Raw genomic sequence first — 27,793 nt, 5'->3', positions numbered from 1 at the left:
GAGAAGGTAGGATGAATAGGGATGGGGGTGGTACACAACTTTAATCCCAGCCCTGGGAGTTGGGGGACAGAGGCAAGTGGATTCTTGAGTTTAAGGCCAGCTTGGTCTACAGAGTGAGTTCCAGTATAGCTGGGGCAACACAGAGAAACCCTGTCTTGAAAAACAAAAGAAAAAGCCAGATTTGGGGCTGGTGCTATTATGCCTGGTCCCCAAACCTCCAGAACCACTTCCGAAACCAGGGACGTCCGAGACTCAGAAGACCTGTACATGGTTCTTCTACTGTGAACTCTGACCCACTCTTCAGTCATTTATTTTACATCGTTTAGTGTTCCTGTACAACTCCATATTTCACTCCTTAAGAGCTAATCACTCCCTGGGAAACAAATACAAGGTAGCCCTCCACCAGGTCTTAGCGGCGGATCCCGTGCACTGCAATCCCCACCCAGGAAGGTGTGGTAGTCGGTCTGATCAGGCTGCCCAAGCCAGCAGCCCTACCAGCATCAGGAGCTCTTGGATTTCCGCTCTTTTCTGGCCCGAGAGGCCATGATTCTGAAGAAGAGCCCGGGAGCCAGAGTTCTGATGTAGACAGCCATGGATGGCACAAAGTCTGTCAGGAGAACATCTTTTTTCTTCTTCCCCACAGCATCAAAGACATCCTGGGCCACCTCTGCAGCGCTTCGGCCCTGGGCTGTGTTCTTGTCTAGAGCTACAGTAAACAAAAGAAAAGGAACCTAAACCGGGTGTGGTGGCGCACGCCTTTAATCCCAGCACTTGGGAAGAAGAGGCAGGTGGGTTTCTGAGTTCGAGGCGCCAGCCTGGACTACAGAGTGAGTTCCAGTACAGCCAGGGCTATACAGAGAAACCCTGTCTCGAAAAACCAAAAAAAAAAAAAAAAAAAAAAAGGATAAACAAGGAGGCATGAGGCCAACCAGCTCTTAGAGCTCCTCCGGACAGGGAGGATATTACACTGAGAAAGTGAGAAACGTTTATGGTTCAGAGCAGGGAAATGGGGACAAAAGAGATACAGACAAGATAATAGACTGGGTATACCAGTTAGTGTGTGGAACCAAAGGGAATGTGTCTGTTTGGTGCTCTGTGGCAGATGCCGAAACCCAGCACAGGGAGGCCTCAAAGTGGGCTCCAGGCCCATGTAAAGAAGATTGCGGGCTGGAGAGATGACAACAGTTAGGTGCAGTGGAGAACTCGGAGGTCCTGCGTTCAATCCCAGCACCCACGTGGTGCTTACAACCATCTGTAACGGAATCTGATTCCCTTTCTGAAGTGCGTGACAACACAGCACTCATATACATTAAAAATTAAAAAAACATAAATCTAAAAAACCCAGAAAGTTGTCAGGCTTAGTGGCAGATGTTTACCCACTGAACCATCTGAACCGGCCTCAAAGTATTCTTAACTTTAGGTGTTCTGCATCTGGGCAACAGCTAGTGACTGGGGGATGGTCTATCATCTCTGTCCTGACTGGTTCTCAAGGCTATCAGTGGGAGATGGTAAAGACCACTTGACCCCAGGTGTACCTCTATGCACTTCGTTAGGAGTAAGCAGCTGTCTTAGTTCCCAGTGTCATCAAGAACTGGATGAGGAACAGATGGGGCAGTTAGGAGGGTGTAGGGTAACAGCATTGATGCTCCTTCCTTGCTGGTGATTCATCATCTTGCTAACAGCAGAACCAGTTGGCAGACACCACCCAGAACCCGAGCTCCCTCGCTGGTATCTGTCCTCACTGTGTTTACCACAGAAGAATGGGAAGCTAAGAACTGGTTGAGTGAATTTTCTAAGATGGACAGGTTTGCAGCTGTCTGGCTCCTGCCACTGTGACTTTCTGCAGAAAGGCTTGCTGTGGCAAAGGCACTGATTGAAGGCTGGTTGGATGGATGCTAGACCTGCATCAGCTGGGTAGCAGCAGCTGCACAGACCCATAGAAAACACATCCAAGGGCAGGCCTTAGTGTCAGTCTGTTGGGACAGATAGATAGCAGACCTGCTCCAAGGGCAGGAAGGTAAGGCTGGCTCTAATAGTTCCAGCACTCATGGACCAGCTGATCTAAGATGGAAGTCAACTGTTCTTTGTGTGTTCTTATATGCATAAGCTGGAGTCAGGCTGCTTAGCCCACGTGCAGAACCTATAAGTTAGCTGAGCAGACTGGAGACTGACACTGCTGCACCTGACCCAGCCTCACCCGAACACCACCCCTGAAACCAGCCACTTTCTAAGGCCCTGCATAGGAGCCAATTATGCCCCCTCCTTCCTCGGACCCCACCTCCTTCCCTCCATCAGTTTGATTGACTTAGTCCTAACGATGATGGTATTCCTTGGGCCATGGGATCTGCAGATGAGCTAGTGGGAAGTTTGGGGACATTTCACAAGGGGTTTGCTGTGTCAGTTCTCTACCTACTGGGGTGGTGGGTTGTTCTGAAAGCTGAAGTGATAAGGCCAAGGGGGAAACGCCAAGTACACAGCAGGCCACATCTGCAACCAACACTCAGGCTAGCAGAGTGCGGCACTGCAGTCAAGCTGTAGCTCTTACTGATGAAGGAGAGAAGCCGGACCTACCTCCATATCTGGAGCCATCGGCAGTGACAGCATTTACAGAGAGGTTGGTATGGATGTAGCCAGGGCTTATCACAGTCACCTTGATGTTAGCCTCTTCCATCTCTGCACGCAGACAGTCAAAGAATGCCTGGGTTGCATGCTTGGAGGCTGAATCTGTAGTTGTGGACAAAGGCCGAAAGTGAGCTGGCGTGGACAGCGCCACGACAATGTTCATGTCCTGGCTTTGACAAGTGCACTGTGTCCATGTTCTTAGAAGACCCTAAGGTAATAGGAATTAAGTGCCACCATGCCTTCAGCTTCCTCAGATGGCTCAGAAAAGAAGTGATATATTCGGTGTGTGCGCGCATGTGTATATACATATCTATAACTAGAATGAGCCCTGCCAGGTGGGTCTATCTAGGCCTGTGGGGGAGAGGCTCCCCAGTGACAGAGCTGGATCCCACAGGAGCCTGCACACGTTGTCCCAGTCTCGCTGGCTGCTGAGCATGGCTCCTGGGAGCCTCCCTCATGCAAGGCTGTAGAGACTCAAGCCCTTAGGACTGCAGCAGCTCCCTAGGCTGGTGCCAACCAGCATCTCCACAGAAAACCCACTTCCTCTAATTTGGAGTTCTAAATGTCTCAGTCCTTGTCAACAGGGGCTTCCAACACACTGGGAAGGCAGTGCAAGGAGTGTCACAGCAGGTGCCAGAAGGCAGCAGGCAGTGTGAGGAGACGAGCTAGATGACTAGAGAGAACTCTGACGTCTGTGACTCCGGAGACAGCCTAAGGATTGAGGAGAGCAGCCATTCTGGGTCTTCAAGACGGAAGTACTGACAGCTGGGTCAGTCCAGAGCTCCCAGGCCATGGGCTTTTCGAGATGCTGTGCACATCAAGCCCACAAAGCTGCCAGTTACAGCTGACCCCCTCCTCAGGGCATACACAGTGCCACTCCCTAATGTGTATGCTCTGCTGTGAACGTCTCAGAAGTCTTAACAGCAGTGGGAGAGAAAGCCATTTCTCCCTCTTCATTGCTAAGAAGGCTGTTAATCACTAGGTGAACCCCACTTCCCTAGGAAGCTGGCCAGACTCAACCTAGTTAACCACATGGTAACCATACTGCCATGCACACCCGCTGCAGTCAGTGGGCAATTAGAGAACAGAAGCTAGTAGAACTAAGTCAAAGTAAAACATGGAGTACAGTAATTCATTACATACTCTGTGACCGCTATGGAAATTTACCCCTTATTAACACTAGGCCTTAGTTGCTTAATCATTCCTGATTACAGCATTTTGATTTGTGTTTTTGTTTTCTGCAGAATCATATGAGCAGGCCTTAGTAACTGTCCAAGGCTATCAGGATTAAACATAATTGAGACAACAGAGAAATATACCCACAGAAGCATAATGCTCCATTTCTTTTAAATTACACAGCACATCTCATTGCATCTTTGAACGGGCGCTGGGAGGCAGGTATGATGTCGAAATGTGGAGTTAAGGACACACACACCTAGAGCCAGAAGGCAGAGCCAGGGTCCAGACCTGGGAGAAAGAATACGCTTTTGTTTAAAGGCCAATTGTCCTTTTCTGACTGAGTGTTGTCACTGTCCTTTCCAAGGGCTGAAACAGTTCAGCCCCTCCTCCACTGGGCTAGCCAGAATGAACTTGTTCTTGGACATGGATGGGCAAAGGCTGTTACCAAGACACTATTTCAGAGAATAACACATGTTTAAAAAGGAGCACTGAATGCTCTTCCAGAGGTCCTGAGTTCAATTCTCAGCAACCACATAATGGCTCACAGCCATCTGTAATGGGGTCTGATGCCCTCTTCTGGTGTGTTTGAAGACAGCTACAGTGTACTCACATACATGAAATAAATTAATTAATCTTTAAAAACAATAGGGAGGGGGCTGGAGAGATGGCTCAGCGGTTAAGAGCATTGTCTGCTGTTCCAGAGGTCCTGGGTTCAATTCCCAGCAACCACATGATGGCTCACAATAATCTGATATGGGATCTGATGCCCTCTTATGGTGTGTCTGAAGAGAGTGATAGAGTACTTATATAAATAAATTAATTAATGTTTAAAAAAATGTTGTGCTATTACCTTTCAAATATGTTTTTTTAAAAGCCCCTCACCCCCTAAACTAGAAGCTACATTGTGTGTGTTTGTCGGCATGTGTAACAGGAGGGCAGCAAATGAAATGACAGTGAACACCGGAGCCAGAAGCCAGCTGGGCGCTTCTCGTGTTTTGGTGTTATATATGTTGTTTCTACTTCTTGTGGCTTATCTTAATGTCCCTGTGAACCCCTAGAGATATAATATCCATGGATATTCTGTCACAGATCACTATGAAAGGTCAAAGCCTGAGGCAGGGGTAGAGGGACTCCCCAGGGTCTATGGAAGTGGCTACGTTAATTATGTCATAGTCATTTACTAAACTGTACCTGATTTAAAAGGACCTATGCTCATCTAGTGGATGACCAAGTCAGAAACACTATGTAAAATGTGATCCTGCCAGGCAGTGGTGGCGCACGCCTTTAATCCAAGCAGTTGGGAGGCAGAGGCAGGCGGATTTCTGAGTTTGAGGCCAGCCTGGTCTACAGAATGAGTTCCAGGAAGCCAGGGCTACACAGAAAAATCCTGTCTCGAAAAACCAAACCAAACCAAAAAAAAAAAAAAAAAAAAAAAAAAAATTGGGAGCCCTATGCCCCAGAGAGCTGAAGAAGGGATTTCACTCAACCCAGGGCTGCTGCAGGTCTTCCAGGCTGAGCTGTTTCCATTTGTAAGTAAGGATAAGCAGATAGAGACAGGGATACCTGCCCAAGGTCACCTAATGAGTAAGAGGTAAACTGGGATTTGAACTAAGGTATGTGACTACTTAAAATATTCTGATCATTGTTGTGGCAGCCAAACACTTGGGAGGTAGAAGCAGGTGGATCTCTGAGTTCAAGAGCAGCCTTGACTACATAATAAGTGAGATCCAGGATAGCCAGAGATATGTAGAAAGTCTCAAAAAACAAAACAAATCAGAACAAAATAAAGTTACAAAAAACGTGCTAATGAAGTTACGTTGCTTCATCTCTCTGTAGGGCATTTCCGCAGTGTATGAATCTAGCTAATAAGCACACCATTTTGAGTTTTTTTGTGGAAGTGTTTTTCAAGACTAGGTTCTCTGTGTAGCCCTGGCTGTTCTGCAGTTCGCTCTGTAGATTAAGCTAGCCTTGAATTCACAGAGATCCATCTGCCTTTGCCTCATGAGCACTGGGATTAAAGGCGTGCAACCACCATCACCCCAAGAACACACCATTTTTATAATCAGGAACACATGCACAATAAACACTTTAAAGAAAGGTAAAGTCCTCACATGCCGATCGGAAAGGAATGCTGATCTTGCCCTGGATGCTGCTGATGGCGACGATGTGGCCTTGCTTCCTTTCCACCATGGAGGGTAGGAGCGCTGAGGGGACAGGGTGGGAAGTTAGCTCTCTCAGTCTCTATGCCTGGCGCTGCTGGAGGAGACTTAAGAGTTTTCCATGGAGAACCATGGGAGGATGGAGGGTGGTTTGTTGGAAAGAAGAGAATATAAACAGCAGACTCCCCTGGTCCTACTGGGAGCTTGGCCTCTGATCTGAAGTCTGTACATCAAATTATTGCCCTCCCTCAGTGGGATGCAGGTACCATGGAGCAAAAATGCAAAGCTGCACCAATGAGAGCGACACTGATGTGATGTGAGGGCCCAAAACAGATACAGTACAACTATAAACACTGAAAAGGCCAAGCACCCAAAATCTAATGACCACACCCACTGCAGGAAGAGGAATGGACAGGAAAAGGCAGTGTCACACTACAAAGAAGCAAGCAAGATGAACAGGCATTCTAATGACTAATACTCACATCTCTGACCCCAAGATGCCTACCTTTTGTTAGAGCAACAGGGCCAAAGTAGTTTATTTCCATCACCTTCCGGTCCACGTCCACTATGGTATCACTAATGGTACCACGGTAGCTAATCCCAGCATTATTGATGAGAACGTCCACATAGCCAAAGCACTGGAGGATCTCAGCTGCTGCAGCAGCAATAGTACCAGGATCCGCGAGGTCAAAGGTCACCACGAAGGGTTGGTGTGTCTGTCCCTGGTTAAATACAAAACACAAAATGCACCTTATGAATGACAGCCACGTTCCTACTCTTCAGAGTTCTGGGACTGTCCCACTCAGCACAAATACTATAGGCTGTGTCACCCCTCACATGTGGCAACATACGAAGTCCCTGCCAGTGCTGTTCACATCTGGTCTGGGCAACTTTTCTCCTAGACTGAAGGTGACTGCTATACAACCACCAGATGTGACCACAGGCTCTTTTTACCTTAAATAGCCAGACTGTGAAGCCCACAGGGTGGGATCATATATGGTGTAAACTTGAATAGTACATTACCACAAGTTATTAACAATAGCTGCCTTTGCTGCTCCACACCGTACATCATGACGCCACTCAAGTTGACAATGCACAGGCCCGGTCCATCTGGGATTGTCACTTCCAGTCATCTGTTCATGAAATGTTATTTGTGTATTCTTGGTATGCCTAGCACTGGGACACAGAAAAAGGAGGCCAGATATGCCTCCTGACCCAGTCTGGAGGGACGGGCATTTAACTCCATGGTCACAAAGAATGCAGCAACGCGCCAGACGCTAGCGAAACCCACCCAGCACAGTTCTGCTGGGCAGCTTGCTGAACACAGGAAGGGAGGGAAAGGCAGAGAAGAGAGCAGGACGGGAAGCTCCAGGGATCCTATCTGACCGTGACCTCTCAGAGCACACTTTGCTGATAGCTCACAGCTACCAGCGGTGAACTGCAGCCACTGAGCCGCCGCAGCCACTGAGCCGCTGCAGCCACTGAGACGCCGCAGCCACTGAGCCGCCACAGCCACTGAGCCGCTGCAGTCACTGAGCTGCTGGCAGCTGCTGCCCCCACAACCTGGCAGGCGACTATGGGAAAGGCAGTCCATATTTCTGGTGCAGCTTGTGGAACCCAGGGTAGGCAAGAAAGACCTTAGCTTCCAAATACTGCTGACCTGCTGTTTACTCCTGAGGTGTGGCATGGAGGCAGGAAGCTCTGTTTCAATTGCTACCGCTAAGACAGCTGCCAGGAGACTGCTTTTGGAGTATCAAAATTATAAATAAGTCTCTGGCTGGGCAGTAGTGACACATTTAGTCCCAGTACTTGGAGGCAGAGGCAGGAGGAGCTCTGTGAGTTGGAGGCCAGCCGGGTCTACAGAGCAATGTGCAGGACAGCCAGGGCTACATGGAGAATCCCTGTCTCAAAAAACCAAACCAATCAAATGAATAAAGAAATCTCTGAAAAGAATCCCCAGAAAGCTAAGATGCTAGATTTTATACATAAAGACACTAAAACAACTATCTCTGCAATGCTGAAAGAAGGAAGGAAGATACAGGCAAAGACAGGAAATGGATTAAAAAGAAGTATTTCAATAAAGGGAAAAGTTATAAAAAGAAATGGCAGAGCTAAAAAGTACAGTAAATGAAGTAGTAACGACAATAGAGTTCAAAAGCAGGTGAAGAGGGCTGGAGAGATGTCTCAGTGGTTAAGAACACTGGCTGTTCTTGCAGAGAACCCAGGTTCAATTCCCAGCACCCATAAACAGCTCACAGCTGTCTGTAACTCCAGATCCAGGGAATCTGACAACCTAACACAGAAAACACGCCGGCAAAACATCAATGCACATAAAATAAAAATATTTTTTTTAAAAAAGCAGGTAAGGAAAGAGTAAGAAATCCTTGAACTAAAAACAGAATAATCAAAATTATTTAAATTAACAAATCTAAAGAAAAGAAGAACCTGAGAAATCTAAGGTACCCCATCAAGCAAGCCAACTTAAGAAATGTAGAGCTCTGAGAATGTGATAGCCAACCAAAGACCTGAGTCAACACATGTAAATCCCACACAGCTAGATCAGTGGTTCTCAACCTGGGGTGTGTGTGTGTGTGTGTGTGTGTGTGTGTGTGTGTGTGTGTGTGTGTGTGAAAGGACACTGCCACAAAAATCACCTAAGACCATCAGAAAACACAGGTATTTATATTATGATTCATAACTAGCAAAATTACAGTTATAGAAGTAGCAATGAAAATAATTTGTTGGTTGGGGGTCACCACAACATGAGGAACTATTAAAGGTCTCAGCTTTAGAAAGTTTAAGAGCTGGGCTGGAGAGATGGCTCAGCGGTTAAGAGGTCCTGAGTTCAATTCCTAGCAACCACACGGTGGCTCACAACCATCTGTAATCCAATCTGATGCCCTCCCTCTTCTGGTGTGTCTGAAGACAATGCATAAAATCATATGCATAAAATAAATAAATGACAGGAAGTCAGACAGTAACTCAAACCCATGACAGAGGACCAAAATGAGGCTGAGTTGACAGAGCGCTTGCCCAGCAGCGGACAATAGCAATATAGGGGGTATAAAATGTGCTTGGAGCCTGCTGCTTGCCAAGTCCAATGTGATCACTTGGATGGATGGATGGATGGATGGATGGATGGATGGATGGATAGATGGATGGATGGATAAATGCTGTGTAGCTCAGCAGTCCTGGAGTAGGCTACTGTGGCCCACAGCAGTTCTTCCTTCCTCCCTCACAGAATCCTTGTTGCTCTCACCTGAGAAGAACCAGCAAGTTCCCGGCTGAGCTCCTCCAGGGCCTTCACATTTCGTCCACAGAGGACCAGTTTAGCCCCCGCAGCATGGAAGACTTTGGCACATTCTAAGAGAAAAGAGAAGAACTCTGATAGCTGAAATTATCCAGGGCCATTTTTCCTCCAGGTAGTTCAGTTCAAAGTCACTCAACCCTGCACAAGGCCTGCTTCTCACATACTTGACATGTATGTGTGGAGCAGTGTGGAGCTGGGAGGGAGTATGAGCTCAGTGAAGGCCTTGCATCCCAAGGTGTGACACGCATGTATAAGGCAGAGAAAGGCACGAAGGTAGATAGGCTTGTGAGTGCAGTGCTCAGACTTACCATGGTGTTCTTAAATAACCCTGAGCAACCCTATGGGCATCAACTCTGCTGTAGTGGAGCAAGCTCAGCAAGCCTAAGCAGTTTGAGACCAGCAGGCAGGAAACCTGCCCTGATAGACAATTCACTTCCACGAGTGGTGCCAGCTCTCTTGTGGCTGTGGTCCCTGGACCTGTGGCCCAGCTCCGCCAATGCTGCTCCCCAGACCACTGATGCAACTGGCAGATACACACACACAGTTCTTTGGAAAATCAGGCTGGGGGCCCGTCAAGACTCCTGGCCCTAAAGGGTAGGAGCTGGAGGCAGGGGATGGTATATAAAGCACTTGAGAGGCCATGGAAGCTGATGCTGGGCCTAAGATCTTGCTGACTGAGAAGTTCAGGCAGCAAAATTAAGTAGGGGAAACCCAGAGAGTACCTCTTGCTCCTTGTTTACTGTCCCCAAACATGCTGTAGCTAACTCCTGGTGCCCTGACAGAGGGCAGCCCAGTGCTCGAGAATGGACTTGAGCTAGGTCTATGGGCAACTCTAGACTTTCTGTGCTTACAGGTTCTATGATAGTCACCTAAGTTACAATATGTTTCTCTTCTTCCCTTTCTTATCCCTTCCCCGCTCCCCCTGCTCACCAACCCACCCACTCCTGCTTCCTGGCCCTGGCAGTCCCTTACACTGAGGCATAGAGCCTTCACAGGACCAAGGGCCTCTCCTCCCATTGATGACCTACTAGGCCATCCTCTGCTACATATGCAGCTAGAGCCATGAGTCCCACCATGTGTTTTATTTGGTTGGTGGTTTAGTTCCAGGGAGCTCTGGAGATACTAGTTAGTAAATATTGCTGTTCCTCCTGCAGGGCTGCAAACCCCTTCAGCTCCTTGGATACTTTCTCTAGCTCCTTCACTGGGGACCCTGTGCTCCGTCGAATGGATGACTGTGAGCATCTACTTCTGTATTTGTCAGGCACTGTTATTTATTTTATGTATATAGGTACACTGTTGTTGAGCAGATGGTTGTGAGCCTTCATGTGGTTGTTGGGAATTAAATTTTTAGGACTACTCTTGCTCCTGTCAACTCTGCTCGCTCAGTCCCTGCTCGGTCCAGCCCAAAGATTTATTTATTATTATACATAAGTACATGTGGCTGTCCTCAGACGCACCAGAAGAGGGCATCAGTTCTCATTATGGGTGGTTGTGAACCATCAAATGGTTGCTGGGATTTGAACTCAGGACCTTCGGAAGAGCAGAGCCATCTCACCAGCCCTGTTTTTTGTTTTTTTAAACATGAGCTCATGTATCCTCTTAGCTTAGTCTGGCTTTCAGACTCACCATGATGGCCTTGATCTCTTGGTCCTCCAGTCTCTATCATCCAAGTGTTAGGATACAGGCCAGGCATGCACTGCCTTGTCTGGCTAATATTTTAACATTTCCAAACTGCTCTTCAAAAGTGTTCTACAAACTAATGAGCTCGCATAAGTGTAAATAAAGCAGGCCATTGAATGTGTCTTCTCAGGACACATGGGCCCCAGACTATCCACAAGTCTCAGAACCAAACTTAGAGGCTCAGGTAGTATAGTAGCTTCTTAGGCTCCATGGCTCATAGATGGGACAAGCCTGCCTTACAGGGCAGTTCAGCCTCTGAACGCCATCACCAAAGGGTTGGCTGTCATTTGCTTTACTGAGAAGGGCAGGGTTACAGGGCTATGCCGTGCACACTGTGGTGAGCAACCTTCCCTCACACAAGAGTCAGAAGGCAGGAGAAAGGCAGACAGTGCCCCTCGTAAAGGAGAGAGGTGCTCCATCAACCAAGCGGCTGATGGGACCGAGAGGGGCCTCACACCCTGTGGCTGTTCCTTAGGCCTCCTGCACAGCACTCCCCAGCACATCGGGCCAGCACCACTCACACAGCCTTCTGGAAGGAGGTGCTAGGCAGACTGTACTATGCTTTCGGGGCTGCTGTCATTTCTGAAGGAAGTCCAGCACTGCCATTCACCGGCTCATCCTAAGGAGGGGCAGATGAGTGAAGGACAGAAACGCTCCTGCCCATCCCTGGGAAATCTCCAAAGCAAACAGCAAAGGTCCCCAGCACAGGTGGAGTGGGACCTGTGGGCAGACCAGAGGCCAGCACACCTGAGGCTGGACCTGCTCAGCGGGCTTCTGACATCATCCTACAGGTCAGAAGCTTGGCCCCCGATGGCTTCCTCACCCCATTTTGTCCTGTCCTGACCAAAGTGAGGAGTCATACAGGTGTACAGACAGCTTCTAGAAGACCACCTCCTAGATTCTAAATGAGCCTCGCTTCCTAGAGATGCCTAAAAGGGAAGACATTTTAACTGGGATAAGGAGTGACGGAAGTGAGAACAGGGCGAAAGGAGTCTACTCTCACTTCTTGGAAAAGCTGACCCAGGGAGGCAGGAGGACCGAGGGAAGAGGCTGACGGCTATCTGACTGCACACAGCCCTTGGCACTGCCAGCCTGCCTGGGCTGTAAACCATGCTTCAGGCTGACCAGAGCTGGCAGCCAGAACATCCTGCACATCATTTAGTTTAAATGCATAAAACAGAAGACAAACTTTGAGATCAGTCTGTCTGCGACCCTGACTAGGCAGGAAGGACCACATGGATGCCCCTCCTAGCGGATGCTAGTGAACAGCAACCTAGCCTGGCAGCATCCCAGGGGTGTCCTCTCTGAGGTGGCGCCTGCAGCTCTGTCCCACCACCTGGATGGGTTTCTGCTGCCAAGGCCTTAAGAGGGGCAGGCTGTAAGCACTCCCATCGGAGCAGAGGAGCACAGCATGCACTCACTGTACTCAGATGGGGTTTCCTCAACCACAGTTTCTGTTTCCTTCAGCGAGGCCTGGTAACAGGAGAGCAAGTGCAGATGACAGAGACAATGTCCTGCGCCCTCACCAGTGCGCCATCCCACTGTAGCCAGCCGTCACTTTTCAAGGACTTTAAATTTTGTTTTTCCTCGAGCTAGGCGTGGTATGGTGGCACAGGCCTGTAATGCCTGCAGAGGCCAGAGGATGGTCACAAGTTCAAGGCCAACCTGCTCTGTTCTATATAGCAGGTTCTTAGCCAGCCAGGGCTTCAGAGTAAGACCCTGTCTGAAAAAAATGAAAAATAAACAATAAACAAACTTCCTCGTTGCAGAGATCTAAGCAGCTGCTAACCAGCCTATTTATAGTAGCTGGGTAAGGTCAGAGACCTGGTCAGTGGCATAGGGCCTGGCAGAGCTGTGCTTTAAAAAGTCCAAAGCTCCAACAGTCGACACAAGCGTCACCCTCAGAGACCTTGCTTACCAGCAGAGTGTCAGGGGACAGCCCCAGACCTCCCCAGGTCCCCTGGCACACTACAGACCTGTCTGCTCCTTCATGCTCCTGTAACATCCACCTTCCCGCACCTTTTACTACTTCCTCCTCCCCTCCCACCTCGCAGGTGCATCTGTCATATCCCTGTGCCCCACATATTCTCCCTGGCTGTGGCTTTAGGATTGAGTCAAACCTGGGTTTGGCTCCTGGCTCTGCAGCTGCTGCAGCAAATCCTAGATCTAGTCACAGCGCCTTGATTCTCAGCTATGAGGGCACAGAGAGCACACTGGTAACTGTTCCCCCACACACACTCACCCCCACCCCCACCTCTGTTAGGAACACTCTGCTGAGATAGCACTACTCAGAACCACTGAAGCAAGAGTGCAGCCCAGGGCCCAAGCTTCCTCCCGGGAATGGCGCTGGAGCCACAGGGAGCTGCTAATGCTGTGCAGAGCAAAGACAGAAGAAAGAGGGCAGGTCTACCTGGCAGGTCTGACGGGATCCTCTGCCTGGGCTATGGGAGTCAGTGGCAGAGCTCCTAAAAAGGAAGGGGCTGAGACTGCATCCAGCACACTTTCCCTGAGCCTCAGAGGTATCACTGAAGGGCAGTGTGAGCTGAAGGCCTGGGTGAGGGAAGAAGCAGGCCCTCATGGATCTGACCTCTGACCTTGCTAAGTCCCTGATGGGAAAGAGGAAATGCATGAAAGCCAGTGCCAAGCCCCCAGCCAAAGGCCAGTGAGTCACACAAACCCGGGAAAAGGTCAAAACACCGTTCACCTACTTCTCCACATCTGAAAATCCCTCTTTACTTTTCCTTTTTTCTTTTTTAAAGCTTTATTATTATATGTATTATATGTAGCTTTCTTCAGACACACCAGAAGAGGGCATCTGATCTCATTATAGATGGCTCTGAGCCACCATGTGGTTGCTGGGATTTGAACTTGGGACCTGCGGAAGAGCAGTCAGTGCTCTTACCCGCTGAGCCATCTCTCCAGCCCCGAAAATCCCTCTTTTCAAGCAGCGGAGCTGAGGAAAGCTACTGCTGTCTAGAAGCAGCCTCTTCACTCGCTTTCATTCTCACAGACTTGCTCACTGCTCACATGCCCTGTTCCAACTGGACTACGGACAGGTCCCTTCTGCATGGCCTGCGGCGCCTGCTGATTCCACTCCCCATGACTCCCCATCACAGACCCCATGACTTACCTCTGCCGAGACCTGAGGTGGCGCCCGTGACTACCACCACAGCATTCCTCAGGTAAGCCTTTGAGCGGATCCTCTGCAGCAGCCTGAAGAGGCTGAAAATCCCCAGGCAGCCAAACAGCAGGGGCAGGATGGTCGTCTGGGAGGCCAAGTCCATGACCCTCTCCTTCAGCATACCTTTCCTGGGAGAACCAAACCACGTTACTAGGGACAGAGTAGGAGAACTGGGGATTAGCCAAAGCTCCTTCTCTAAATTAGCAGCTCCTACTTCTGCTTCTCCATACAATGAACTAGGGCCAGGATGGGAGGGGAGGGGACTGGGGCTCAACCCAACTAAGTCAAGGACTTGGGGAAATTTTCTCCTTACTACAATCCCAGCTCCTTGTACCGAGCAAATCTCAGGCTAGAACAACCCTGCCTTGTCCAAATGGCCCAGGAGCTGGTCACTTCCCAGACAGCAAGAAGGTGGGTGGGCAGAGACCTTACTCAGGGAAGGACATCGGAGCTTAGGCTCAGGGACAAGGACTGGAAACCACTCCATACTCCCTCTCATGGCCCCTCGAGACCATAGCCAACAGTCTCAGCTGCATTTCACTGAGCCACAGCTGCACCCAAAGACACAAAGTCAAAACATCAGGAGTGACTGACTCAGAGGCCCCAGAAACTTAGACCCTAAATGTGGTGCAGCACCAGCGCAGAGCCCCAATGAACCGTCTTCTCTCTAGCCTGGCGGGTACCACTCCCACTCCCACCTGTCACTGCCAATTTGGCCTCTGATCTCTTCGCTCAGGTCTGTTAGCAGGAGGGATGAATTATCTTTGTACAAGATCCAGGGATGCAGCAGCTGCAAGTAGCCATAGCAGCCTCATGCAGAGCCATCTCAGACCTCAGAAAGTCACTTCACAACAAACAAATTCTTAAAAAGACCTTGGGCCAGCACTCGGGAGGCAGAGGCAGGTGGATTTCTGAGTTCGAGGCCAGCCTGGTCTACAAAGTGAGTTCCAGGATAGCCAGGGCTATACAGAGAAACCCTGTCTCGAAAAACCAAAAAAAAAAAAAAAGACCTTGGGAATGCTGGGTTGTACCAAATGACAAAAACTCACTAAATAAATAGGATTCAATAAAGTTTAATTTTTATACCAGCATAATTAAATTAACAAACTGAACAAAATTTGTCACACACACAGAAAAGTCTCATGTGTGTGTAACAGAAAATGTCTCAAGGCCAGTGCTGCAGCGAGCAGGCTGCCCCATCCAGCAGGGAGCAGGGAAAGAGCAGAGCTTCTCAGCCCCAGGGAAACGGGAAAGCTCAGAGTACCTCATCATGAAGCCTAATGAAGCATGAGCCAGCCACCTAGGACCTGAGAAAAGGCCACGCCCAATCCTGCACACTCCTGGGATTCTTTACAACATCTCAGGCCAGACTTGGGCAGTTTGAATAAGAATGCCCCCCCCCCCCCAAGGCTCTTGACTGAATAACTGGTGGACCCATTTGGAGTGAATTAGGAGATAAGGCCTTATGGGGGAGGTAAGTCAGTAGGGGCCTCTGATGGATCAAGATGTGGCATCTCAGCTGTTGCTGCTGCCAAGCTCTGCAATGGACTCCAGCCCTTTGGAACTGTGAGCCAAATGAAATGCTTTCCTTTGATGGTTGCCTTGGTCACCATGTTTTATCCCAGAATAGTTACTAAGACTGAAGCTGGTAGGAGGGACTGGGCTACTGCTGTAAACTCCCTCACCGTGTTGAATTTTGGAGATATGTGGAAACCTTTGGGATGTCAGACTAGGGAAGTGGCTGAACACTGTAAGCAGAGTTTACTGCGGCAACCTAATCAAAGCCTGGGAGACAGTAGCAGTGCTGAGAGCTATTGGACGATGGAGGTCCACTCAAGTATCTCCAGAAGGGAGTGATATTCATAGCCGGGCTAAAGACCATTCTTGTGATGTTTTGGCTGATAACCTGGCTGCTTTCTGCCTTAAGAATTTACCTAAGGTAGTTGAGTTCCAGGACAACCAGAGCTGCACAGAGAAACCCTGTCTTGAAACCAAAACACCAAAAGCAGAAAGAGGGGGGTTGGGGGAGAGAGGGAGAGAGAAAGGGAGAATGAATGAATGAGAATTTGCCCCTAAGGCTAAATTAAAAATTAGTGGAGAAAATCTACAGGCAATCTTGTCTTGTCCTGTGGTTCTTAGTACCACCCTTATGCAAGTTTACAACAAAGCAGAGCAAGCGCGGCAAATATAAAGTGTGCAGTGTGAACAGAAAGAGCGCCAGCAAATGGAGCGTAGGAGCCACGAGGTGCGAGGAAATCCAGGAAGCCAGCTCTAGGGAAAGGGAGGGCGGTCCTCAGACCAAGACCCCACCCACCTCAAATTCCATCTGGTGAAAAGAAGAGGCCTGGGGAATCTTCTGTTCCTAAAAAGTAACAAAGGAAGCGGGTGGTGGTAGTGCACACCTTTAATTCCAGCACTTAGGGGGCAGAGGAGAGGTAGGTGCATCTATGAGTTCTGGGCCAGCCTGGTCTATACAGTAAGGGTCAGGTCAGTCGGGGGCAGGCTACACAGAGAAACCCTGTCTCAAAAAGTCAAAAAAAAAAAAAAGCAACAAAGGAAAAGCTTCAACTGCAGAGGGCCAGGCTCCACCCCAAGCAGCCAGCCGGACTTGGCAGTGTCACCCATGTGGTTTTGGCTTTAGAGTTCTGGAGAGTACACCAGCAAAGGCGCTGTGGAACCTTCCTCTGCAATAAAGGACGTGCTGAGGCCAGGCATGTGGCAGGGGAGTCCCTACAGGCCATGATGTGCAGCTGTGAAGGTGCAGCCTACTACACTGAAGATCCTAAGATGTTAGAGCTGTACCCTGAGAGTGGGATCAGCCAAAAGAGAGAAGCATGGAGGCGTCCGGGCCCTTTGATATCAGACACACAACTACAGGATTTGGAGTTTGCCCTGCTGGGTTTCCATCTTGCTTTGGCCTAGTGTTTCCTCACTGTGCCCCTATTCCTCTTTTTTGGGATAGTGACACGTAGCCTGTGGTATTGTATGTTAGAAATTATGTAACTTGCTTTTTTTATTTTATAGGAGGTTACAATTAAGAGATTAACCAATCTTTTTTTTAAAAGATTTATTTATTTATTATATGTAAAGAGATTAACCAATCTCTTTTTTTAAAAAAGATTTATTTATTATATATATTTGAATATATATATATTATTATTTATTATATGTAAGTACACTGTAGCTGTCTTCAGACACTCCAGAAGAGGGCGTCAGATCTTGTTACAGAGGTTGTGAGCCACCATGTGGTTGCTGGGATTTGAACTCCAGACCTTCGGAAGAGCAGTCGGGTGCTCTTACCCACTGAGCCATCTCACCAGCCCACAATATCTTACCTTAACTCTCAGAAGAGACTCTGGACTTTTAAACGACCGAGGTACTGAGTCCAACCTTTGTTGTTAGACTAAATGCATTTCGTATTAAGATATGGCTACAAGCCTATGGGGCCAGGGAGTAGAACGTGGACGTTTGAATGAGAATGGCCCTCATGCTTGTGGAACTGTTTGGGCAAGATTAGCCAAAGCCTTGTTCAGGAAGGTGTGCCACTGGGGCAGGCTTTGAGGTTTCAAAAGACTTATGCTGTTCCCTGTGTTTGTACAGTTTCCTACTTGCAGGTCGAGATGCGAGCACTCAGCTGTTCCTGCTGCCCGGCCTTTGCTCCGCCATCATGGGCTCTATTCTCTGGGAATATAAGCCCAATTAAATGCTTCCTTTTATAAGTTGCCTTGGTCATGATGTTTTGTCACAGCAATAGAGAAGTAACTAAGATACTGTCCACCCAGGACTAACAGGACACATCCTCAGCCCACTGTCTGTGAGGTGTGTCCACAGCTGCACTCATTCGTTCTGTCAAGCCATGTCAGAGGCAGACACACAATAAATTAGACATCAGGGCCAACTCTCCACACTAACTCAGTATAACCATCATGGGAAAGACATTCACAGAGCAAGCCATTTTACTGATGAGCCGGGTTCAATTATGACATAATCTCCCCAAGTACGTGAAAATGTTTATACGCTGTGCTACATAGTTTTAAGGAAGGAACCTCAACTGAGAAAATGCCTCCTTAAGATCCAGTTGTAAGGCATTTCGTAATTAGTGACTTATGCAGTGCATTGCGGGTGGTGCCAACCCTGGGCAAGTGTTCCTGGGTTCTGTAAGAAAGCATGCTGAGCAAGCCAGGGGGAGCAAGCCAGTAAAGAGCACCCCTCCATGCCCCTGCATCAGCTCCTGCCTTCAGGTTCCTGCCCTGACTTCCTCCCTCAATGACAGAAGCCAAATAAACCGTTTGTTACCCAAGCTGCTTTTGGCCAGTGTCTCATCACAGTGATAATAACCCTAACTAAGACACGTTCATTTTTCCACTACTCAAATACCCTTTTCTACGATGCAGTACACATAAACACACCTATGGGCCCCCGGACTGCTTAGACCTTCCAGGCTTCTCTGTGTTTTTTTGTTTGTTTGTTTTGGGTTTTTTTTTTTTTTTTTTTTTTTTTTTTTGCTGTTGTTTTTCGAGGCAGGGTTTCTCTGTATAGCCCTGGCTGTCCTGGGACTCATTCTGTAGACCAGGCTGGCCTTGAACTCAGAAATCCGCCTGCCTCTGCCTCCCAAGTGCTAGGATTAAAGGCGTGCACCACCACTGCCCGACTCAAAGGTTGATTTTTTTTTTTTTTTTTTTTTTGGTTTTTCAAGACAGGGTTTCTCTGTGTAGCCCTGACTATTCTGGAACTCACTCTGTAGACCAGGCTGGCCTCGAACTCAGAAATCTGCCTGCCTCTGCCTCCCAAGTGCTGGGATTAAAGGCATGCGCCACCACTGCCCAGCTCCTACCAGGCTTCTCTGAAAGGGCCGGATGGATAGGCCAAGAGAGATACCTATGGCTAATCCTATTGAAAAGTTGAAGGGAATTTTGTGTCAGGCAATCATATTTCCAGATTAAGAAATAAATCTTCTATATAAAGCAAGGTCAAAGATAAGCTTGTTTTCTTTCAAAATGGCATACAGGAGGGCTTAAATTCATTTATAAGGTATGCATTTTTCATCCAAATACTTATCAGCTTCTAGTTCAGGGTGTGGCCAAATCATGGACAGATGAGGAAGGCCAGAGTGACAGTATACAAAGGAGTCAGATCTCAGCACTCAAGAGGCAGAGATGGTGGGATATCTATGAGTCTGAGGCTAGCCTGGTCTACATAGTGAGAGTCTGTCTCAAAAAAAAATTAAAAAGAAAAAGCCCAACCCAACCCAATAACAGAACGGGGGGGGGGGGGGGAGGCTTACTTTGCTCACATTTTCCAGACATCAATTGGTAGGAAAAGGGACAGACTCTTCCTGGGGCTGTCTGACAAAAGTGGGAAGCAGGACAGGAAACAGGAAGCTCTCTCTGGTCAGGAAGTGAGGACATGCCACCTATACATGCAGCACATCCACCAGTCACCTGCCTGTGAGGGACCTAGGGCCTGAACTTGCACTAACAAGCCATGTAAATTGGCACAAGGAAGTGACAGGGCCGAGGGGCTCCCAGGCTAAGGCAGCCAGGGTGATGAGCTCTCACATTCGGCTGCTCCTTTTCTCTTCCACCAAGAGGCGTTGTGGCAATGGCTTCAAGAATAGGAACTTAGACATAAACTATGTCACCCGTGATGATATTACTCATTTCAATTACTTTGGCCAAAGTTCATCATTGTAAGTCAGAGATGGAACCTGTTTCCAAGACTCCTTTATTCTTTAAAGCAATGTTTTAGAACTCAAATCATCGGTAGGAACAGGCAGATGTAATCTCATCAGAAACTATGCACAGAAATTAAACATCTAAATCTGAAAATCACTAGACAGGTCCTAAGAACTCTCCAGGGCGCCGGGCGGTGGTGGCGCACACCTTTTATCCCAGCACTTGGGAGGCAGAGGCAGGCAGATTTCTGAGTTCGAGGCCAGCCTGGTCTACAGAGTGAGTTCCAGAACAGCCAGGGCTACACAGAGAAACTCTGTCTCGAAAAACAAAAAAAAAAAAAAGAACTCTCCAGGGCATAGGGAGGAATTGGTCCAGGTCTGTAAAAAGGCAATCATGCAATACTGAGCCACACTATAAGGAAACAGGGCCAAAGGGCAGACAGGCTCCAATGTAAGACTAAAATTTATCTGAAAAAATCTGAAATTTCCTATTGACTTTCCAAAAGTCTGAGCAGGGCCAGTTATAATGATGGACAGTTGTAATGCCAGCACTCAAGGCAAAAGCGGAAGGAAAGGCCAGTAAGTACCAGACAGACAGAGAAGAGGAAGTAGGGAGGGACGGAGACCAAGACCACTGGCCAATGCTTCAACCCCAACTCTGGTTAACCATTAGCAACTAGAGAGCCCACCTGCTCTGCACCATCTGAAGTTAGAGAACCACCTGCTCTTCGGTCCGAGCTCCTAGCCACCTTTGCCGTTGAGTACTCAGAGACTTTGGCCTGAACCCCAATCAAGTCAGAGAGTCAGCAGTGTGTGGCCTCACACCCAGTCTCCTCCCAGCTTTGTTTATGAAATACGGCCAGGTCCGTGTAGCCAACCAGCACAGCCCCCACTGTTGCTGTTGGTTTCTCTCGATACAATTTCTATTATCTTTCTTTTCCCTCTGTAGCCTAGAGTCCTGGCTGCCTACCCTCCAGTCTCCAGCCAAAAGGCTGCTCTGTCATTTGTACGAATATCTTTAACCCTCTCTTTTTAGTCTCCCTTTCACAAAACTCCTACAGCTCAGCGCTGCCTCTTTTCTTTCTGTCTACCATTCCTCCTGCGTATCCATTCCATACTGATCACGGATCTCCCTGTGATGATAACTAGTACACCAGTACACACAGTACTGCTTGTGTCCCTTTACGCTCCAAAGCATTCAATGCTTAAGGAAGGAATGACTCTCGTATCGGCAACTGGCACTCCATTTTCATGCTGGGTTTACAGTGGACCACTACAGGCCAACTTGCAGTGGAAGTCTGAGAATGAAGCCTGGTGCCCTGTACAAATATAAAGGAAAAGCATCATCGCATCCTACAGCAGTCTGTCCTGAACACTAAAGTAGAATGGCAAGCTGGAAAACAACTGCACATGCGGGGTGGAATCTGCCCTAGAGAAAGACTATCACATGCAAAAAAGCCAGAAGGGCAAAGCCATCTGCGGCAGTTTGAATGAAAATGGCCCCCAATAGGCTCACAGATTTGAATAGCTGGTCATGACTCCTATTTGAAAGGATTAGGAGTACGGCCTTGTTGGAGGAAGTGTGTCACTGACGGTGGACTTTGAGGTTGCAAAAAGCCCATTCCAAGCCCCAAGTCTCTCTCTTCCTGCTCCTGCAGATGTAGAGCTCTGAATTCCTTCTCCAGCATGTCTGCCTGTATACCACTATGCTTCCCGCCATGATGACAATGGACCAAGCCTCTGACTATAAGCAAACCCCCATTAAGTGCTTTCTTCCATACGAGTTGGTGTGTCACGGTGTCTCTTCACAGCAATGGAAGAGCATAACGAAAAAGAAAGCGGGTTACTTCTGTGACAGGCCTGACCGTGCTGCTTCTTGGCGGAATGTGGAACTTGAGTTAGGAAAGCAGTTGAATACTTTTATTAAGTCGGCTCATGAGTCATGCAAGTAGTAGACGCGTGGAAGATAATGGGCCTGGCAGCAATGTAGGCTTCAGAGGAGAAGACTATTACTAAGTGGCCTAGACACCTGGTCTTGTGACACTTTGGTGTCAAATGATGTAGCAGCTCTGCCCTTGTCCAAAAAGTCTGGCTGAAGCAGAACTGAGGAGTTTTTGGTTAATAGCACTGGCAGAGGAGATTTCAAGGCAACCTAGTATTGACTGTGTCACATGGTTGATAGCGGGTCACCCTTAGGCAGACCTATGATGAAAAGGAGCAAGCTGAGCAAGGAGAAATTAAAGTGTACACTTGGGGGAGAAAAGGAGCACCAGGAAGTGGGATGGAGATAAAAACGTTTAAAGAAAAGCCTGACGCTAAGGGAGTGGCAACCTCAGGGCAAGATCCCACCCAGCTGAGCTCCTAATTCATGAAAAGGAATTACAGCAATTTCTATTTTATGTATATAAGTACACTGTAGCTGTCTTCAGACACACCAGAAGAGAGCATCAGATTCCACTATGGATGACTGTGAGCTACCATGTGGTTGCTGGGAATTGCACTCAGGACCTTGGAAGAGCAGAGCAGATAGTGCTCTTAACCCCTGAGCCATCTCTCCAGCCCCATGAAAAGGAATTAAAGAAAAGCTTGAGCAGTGACAGAAACCATCAAGCCCCGAAAGCTGGTGAAAATGTATTTGAACAAAGAGGCCAAGTTCCAGTCCCAGCAAACAGAAGGTAGCAGTGCTGGCCACATGGTTCTTCTGGCTTTAGAGTCAAGAATCCAAGAAGGGATCATGGGATCTCCCTCCGAGGCTAAGGAAAGCTGCCGAGGCCAGGCGTGTGTCAGAAGTGTCCCTGCATGGAGGTCCAGAGAAGCTACTGTGTGAAGTTCTGAAGCTGAAGCCTGGATTGCATTAAAGATGCCAAGATGTTGGAGATGCTCAGGTCACTGTACACCTGCCCAGGGGAGCTGCTAGCAGGGAGTGGACCCAGCCCAAGAGAAATAAGTACAGTGCAGTCAACAGAACTGAAAGGAGCTGGAGATCTGAAGAGCACTTTGACACCAAACATGGGAGATACAGAATTTGAAGTTTTTGGTCTTATTCTCATCCAGTACTTCCTCATTGTGCTGTTTTCTCCCTTTTGGAATAGTAATGTATATCCTTTGCCCTTGCAAGTTGGAAGTGTGCGATCTGCTTATTGGAGCCAGAGAGTAGAATGTGGTGGTTTGAATGAGAATGTCTGCCACAGGCTCACAGATCTGAATACTTAGTCACCACAGAGTGGTACTATTTAAAAGGATTAGGAAGTGTGGCCTTGTTGGAGGAAGTATGTCATGGGGCAGGCGTGTGTGTGTGTGTGTGTGTGTAACTGAGATTTCAAAAAGCCCATTCTAAGCCCAGAGTCTCTCTCTTGCTGCTGCCACCATACTACTCCCTGCCATGATGATAATGAACTAGATCTCTAACACTGTAAGCCAGCCCCAATTAAATACTTCCTTTTATAAGAGTTGCTGTGGGCCGGCCGGGCAGTGGTGGCTCAAGCCTTTGATCCTAGCACTTGGGAGGCAGAGGCAGGCAGATTCTGAGTTCAAGGCCAGCCTGGTCTACAGAGTGAGTTCCAAGACTCACAGATGGTGGCTTATAACCATCTGTAAGGGGATCTGATGCCCTCTTCTGTCTTCTGGTGTGTCTAAAGACAGCAACAGTGTACTCACATATATGAAATAAATAAATCAGAGACAGAGAGAGAGAGAGAAAAGCAGCAACCGCATTCCAAGTTAAATTAAATGAGGTTATCCTGGACAGAGTTTCAGCTTACTCTCAACTCAAAGCCCTTCATGTAGTTAGTCATTTTAGGCTGGCCTCTTTTGTGGTAAAATGGCTAACAACAGCAACAGTAACAACAACAGCAACAGTAACAACAACAACAACAGTAACAACAACAGCAACAGTAACAACAACAGCAACAGTAACAACAACAACTGGGACTGTCCAAGCCACTGCACTGAAGTCAACATCACTCCTGTCAACCCTCAAATCATTATGCCCAAGCCACAACCATGCACCAGTAGACTAGAGCTTAGGTTATAGTCCTCTAATGGGTATATTACACCACAAACTTCCTTTCCCAAACTCCTGTGTAACTATAGCTTTGAAACACATCTTTACAATATAACTAGGAGCAGCCATTCTGGCCTATGATGAACCGCATACATAATGATGATGGCCCATAAGATTACAGTCTTCTGACATTGTAGCAATCCTGGTTTGTGCAAATACACAGTCAAATGTTTACGCAATGACAGCATTGTATTCAACCGCCGCTAAGCTGCATATGGCTGTATACTGTATTTTCCAAAAGACTCTGAAACAGACCAGCTTATAAAGGCGAGAACAATCAACCACATACTCACTTACCCAGCTTGTACTCTTCTGTAAACACCATCAGGTCCTTTAAGGCAGGAGAGTTCCAAGCCTGGGATTTAAGAGCTACAAGATCTCCCAGTCCTTAGCCAAAGACACCCAGATAAGACAAGACTTGCACCTTTAAGATATATGCTGTGGGGGCTGGAGAGATGGCTCAGTGGTTAAGAGCACTGACTGCTCTTCCAGAGGTCCTGAGTTCAATTCCTAGCAACCACATGGTGGCTCACGACCATCTGCAATGTGATCTGATGCCCTCTTCTGGTGTGTCTGAAGATACCTACAGAGTACTCATATACATAAAATAAGTAAATCTTTAAAAAAAAAAAAAAGGCTCTATGCCGTGTTCCTTCACTGTGTCCCTCCAGCATCCCACGCTGTGGAGCCTCTCCTCCATTCTTCCACACACTCCTCTAACTCCGCTGTGCTTCCCTCTTAGCTATTCTCATTTAGACACATTGTTTCGTTTTTCTCATCTTCAATTTTTTTTTTTTTTTTTTTTTTTGGTCTATTAGAATAAAACTTGTCGGCTGGGTGGTAGCAGTGCATGCCTTTAATCCCAACAAACGGGAGGCAGAGATCTCTGAGTTCAAGACCAGCCTGGTCTACAGAAACCCTATCTTGGGAAAAAAACAAAACAAAAGTTGTCAGTCACAGCAGTGCACACCTGCAGTTCCAGCACTGTGAAGGCTAAAGCTGAGGGATGAGTTTGATGCCAGCCTAGACTCCATAATGACACTGTGAAACAGGGAGGGAAAAAGAAAATAGGACTAAGCTACATTTTCCTCTTTTTTTTTTTTTTTGTTTGTTTTGTTTTTTCGAGACAGGGTTTCTCTGTGTAGCCCAGGCTGTCCTGGAACTCACTTTGTAGACCAGGCTGGTACATTTTCCTCTTAGTAACACATGTGTTACTAGAACATAGTAACTTTATTTTGCTATTCTTACCAAATCCCTAATCAATATGTAACTCAGAAAAGAATTTTTCTTTTCACCGTTATTTTATGTGCATTTATTTTGCCTACATGTATATCTATGTGAGAGTGTGAGATCTTAGGGGTATCCTTATGTGCTGCCAAAATTTATGTGCTAAAATTTGAACCTGGGTCCTCTGGAGGAGCAGTCAGTGTCCTTAATCACTGAGCCATCTCTCCAGCCCCCTCAGGGAAAAAAAACAAAAAAAAAACAAAAAAAAACAAAAAACTGAGCAAAGATTCTTTCCACTATAGCAAGTAGTTTCTCACAGTCTGTTCTCTATAAGGAAAAGTCTACTTAACCTGCTAATCCATGTACTAGAATAAAAATAAATGATCCCAAACGAACTCTTAATGTTGGAAAGGAAAAATTAAACAAGCAAGGAAGGGTCACCCGGCTCATAAAATAAGAAATTTCTAAGTCTGAAAGTTCGTAAAACTTTCAAGACTCAACAAGGCCTGCCGGTCCTGACAGCTGTATGAATAAACACCATGCTGAGGAGAGGTCAGAGAGCAAATGATTGCTGACAGAGAAGGCTGTTCAGTGGTGGAGCTGCCTGCAAGGTGAACAGAAACCAATAATGTAGCTCCCATTCTGAGACGGGCATTTCAGGGATGCAGACGCCTTTGAATTACGTTTCTTCTATGTAATTCCTCACCCAGTCACCTTAATAAACTCACCCATTTACCAAGCTAGACTTGGATGAACTTGCTCTCTAGCTAGAGTGAATAGACATTTTGTATCTTCCAAAAAAAAGTAAGTCTACCTGGGTCTGGCCTCCAGCTCCTGACCTTGTGACCTCCTGCCTGGGGAGTAATTGCAACTACCAGCATCCCCCCCAAGTGCCTGGCACTAGGGTTTGAGGAGGAACCTGGGCCTCCATACTAAGCGGGTGCACAGGACTTGTAACAATCTTTCAATAATTTCTCTTACAATGACCAACTCAAAGGCAATCTTGGTTCCCTGGATGAGCATGGCTTTTGCATAGAGGAATGTATCTAAAAGCCTGCCTCCCCTCATTAATTTGCTGCAGCTAAGCTTCCAGGACTCTTCCGAAATGTAGAGATACTACTACTGACTTCATACTCTGCTGTGATGAGGAAAGTGGGTATCTACAATAGACAGATAGTGGTGGGTACTCCAGTTAGTTTCCCTTCCTGCACTTCTAAAACAAGTAGGTCTTGATGCCTAATTCAAACCTTATCACTAAGGGGTCCCTTGCCACCTGCTACTTCTCTAAAGCTTTCCACTACCCCTACAGGGTTACAAGACTGAAAAGTCTTTACAGGCAATTCCACTAAAAGTAGTAAGTACGGGGCTGGAGAGATGTCTCATTAGTTAAGAGCACTGACTGCTCTTCCGAAGGTCCTGAGTTCAATTCCCAGCAACCACATGGTGGCTCACAACCATCCGTAATGTGATCTGATGCCCTCTTCTGGTGTATCTAAAGACAGCTACAGTGGGGCCAAGGGCTTCCAAGGCTGTGGGTTATGGGAAGCTCTAAGGACAGAGGGCCAATGAAGGCTGTGGATATGCACAGTGGAGACTCTTTTAGTTACTGTATTGACATTGCCTGCACTGTGTATTGCTCAGACAGGATGTGCTGGGCACTAAAGATCATGCTGCCCTGGCACCCAAGTGTTAAGGTCAGCCCTTCAACCCTCTGCTTGACCATGTGAGCATCCTGGATCCCAAACATGAGATCCTGCCCACCACCACCATCTCAGAACAAAAAGGTGGGAAGCCAGAGCCAACTAACATGTCCCAGTCAGTGCCTACAGGGTCTTAGCAGCTGTGTCTGGAGGCTGGCTGTTGTCCTGTAAAGACATTTAATAAAATATCGCATAAAAAGGAAAAATAACAAAAGTAAATACCCACCTGAGAGCTAGTGCAAGTGTTTGTGTGGAAAGGCGTATGTATTAACTCTCAAATCACTATACTAAAGGCTAATGAACTGAGAGTAATGTATGAGTACCATGTGTTGAGTACATGTAGCCACTAGCTAAGCCCTTGCAAGCAAAAACTTATTTACTCTTCACTACTGCCATATTTCTAAAGTTTTAACTGAAGAAACGGTCGCTGAATGTTTAAGGCATCCACCCACAGTTGCACCTGCTAACCGGCACAGTTAGGGTTGGAAGTGTCTAATCTAAGAAAGCTGTTCTCATGGATGTTCCAAAGTCAGAATCTTGCTCGCCCTTTCCGAAAACCCAGATCTCCTAACCATCCCCGGGCAGGAGTGCCACTGGGGTCATGCCACAGTAGCTATGCACACGCGACCTTGCGCGCTCTAGGCTCCAGACCCTGAAACGCACACACAGAGACCAGGTGATCTCCGCGATGAGCGTGCCGGGGCGGAGTGCCTGAACCCTGCTTCCTTCACTGTGGGGCGCCGCGGGGAACCGGAAGCTATCAGGATCCACAGCCTCCCCAGAACGTGCTCAGCCTCACTCAGTCACTTAAAGCAGATGTACCCCGCGCCTCCGCTTTAGACAGGACACCGTCCTCATTTCCACTCACCAAGAGGTTGCAACATCCCTAGCCTTTACCTAAAGGACGGAGAGATCATGGTCAATCAACTTCATGCTCCCGCCTCGGAATTGACGAAATGCAGCTTGGTTCCGTCCAATCACAATACTCGGGAAGCACA

At 47.7% G+C, this 27,793-nt stretch overlaps 1 protein-coding gene across 3 annotated transcripts; it reads right to left on the bottom strand.

The window, feature by feature from the left end:
- Dhrs7b (dehydrogenase/reductase (SDR family) member 7B) lies at positions 1–27,793 on the bottom strand. 3 transcript variants are annotated; one of them, NM_001172112.1, is made up of 7 exons: positions 27,664–27,793; positions 14,081–14,259; positions 9,220–9,323; positions 6,466–6,682; positions 5,913–6,005; positions 2,572–2,724; positions 1–706 (listed from the first exon to the last, which is right to left on the bottom strand). In NM_001172112.1, the coding sequence occupies exons 2-7, from the start codon at positions 14,250–14,252 to the stop codon at positions 501–503; spliced, it is 945 nt and encodes a 314-aa protein (NP_001165583.1). In that variant the 5' UTR covers positions 14,253–14,259; positions 27,664–27,793; the 3' UTR covers positions 1–500. The 3 variants fall into 3 exon arrangements, with proteins under 3 accessions (NP_001165583.1, NP_663403.1, XP_006532932.1); NM_145428.2 differs by having other exon boundaries at positions 27,693–27,793; XM_006532869.4 differs by lacking the exon at positions 27,664–27,793 and adding an exon at positions 20,495–20,629 and having other exon boundaries at positions 278–706.

The sequence above is a fragment of the Mus musculus genome, chromosome 11, assembly GCF_000001635.26.
Source record: "Mus musculus strain C57BL/6J chromosome 11, GRCm38.p6 C57BL/6J".
Classification (NCBI taxonomy): domain Eukaryota; kingdom Metazoa; phylum Chordata; class Mammalia; order Rodentia; family Muridae; genus Mus; species Mus musculus.
This window is presented reverse-complemented; position numbering and strand designations above follow the sequence as displayed.

Excerpts from the sequence above, each read along its gene's own strand:
- Dhrs7b (NM_145428.2), bottom strand. The coding sequence starts at position 27,712 with ATGATCTCTCCGTCCTTTAG. Across the intron at positions 6,006-6,465 it reads CCCTGTTGCTCTAACAAAAG|CGCTCCTACCCTCCATGGTG; the intron begins GTAGGCATCTTG and ends CTGTCCCCTCAG. Across the intron at positions 707-2,571 it reads CGATGGCTCCAGATATGGAG|CTCTAGACAAGAACACAGCC; the intron begins GTAGGTCCGGCT and ends TGTTTACTGTAG.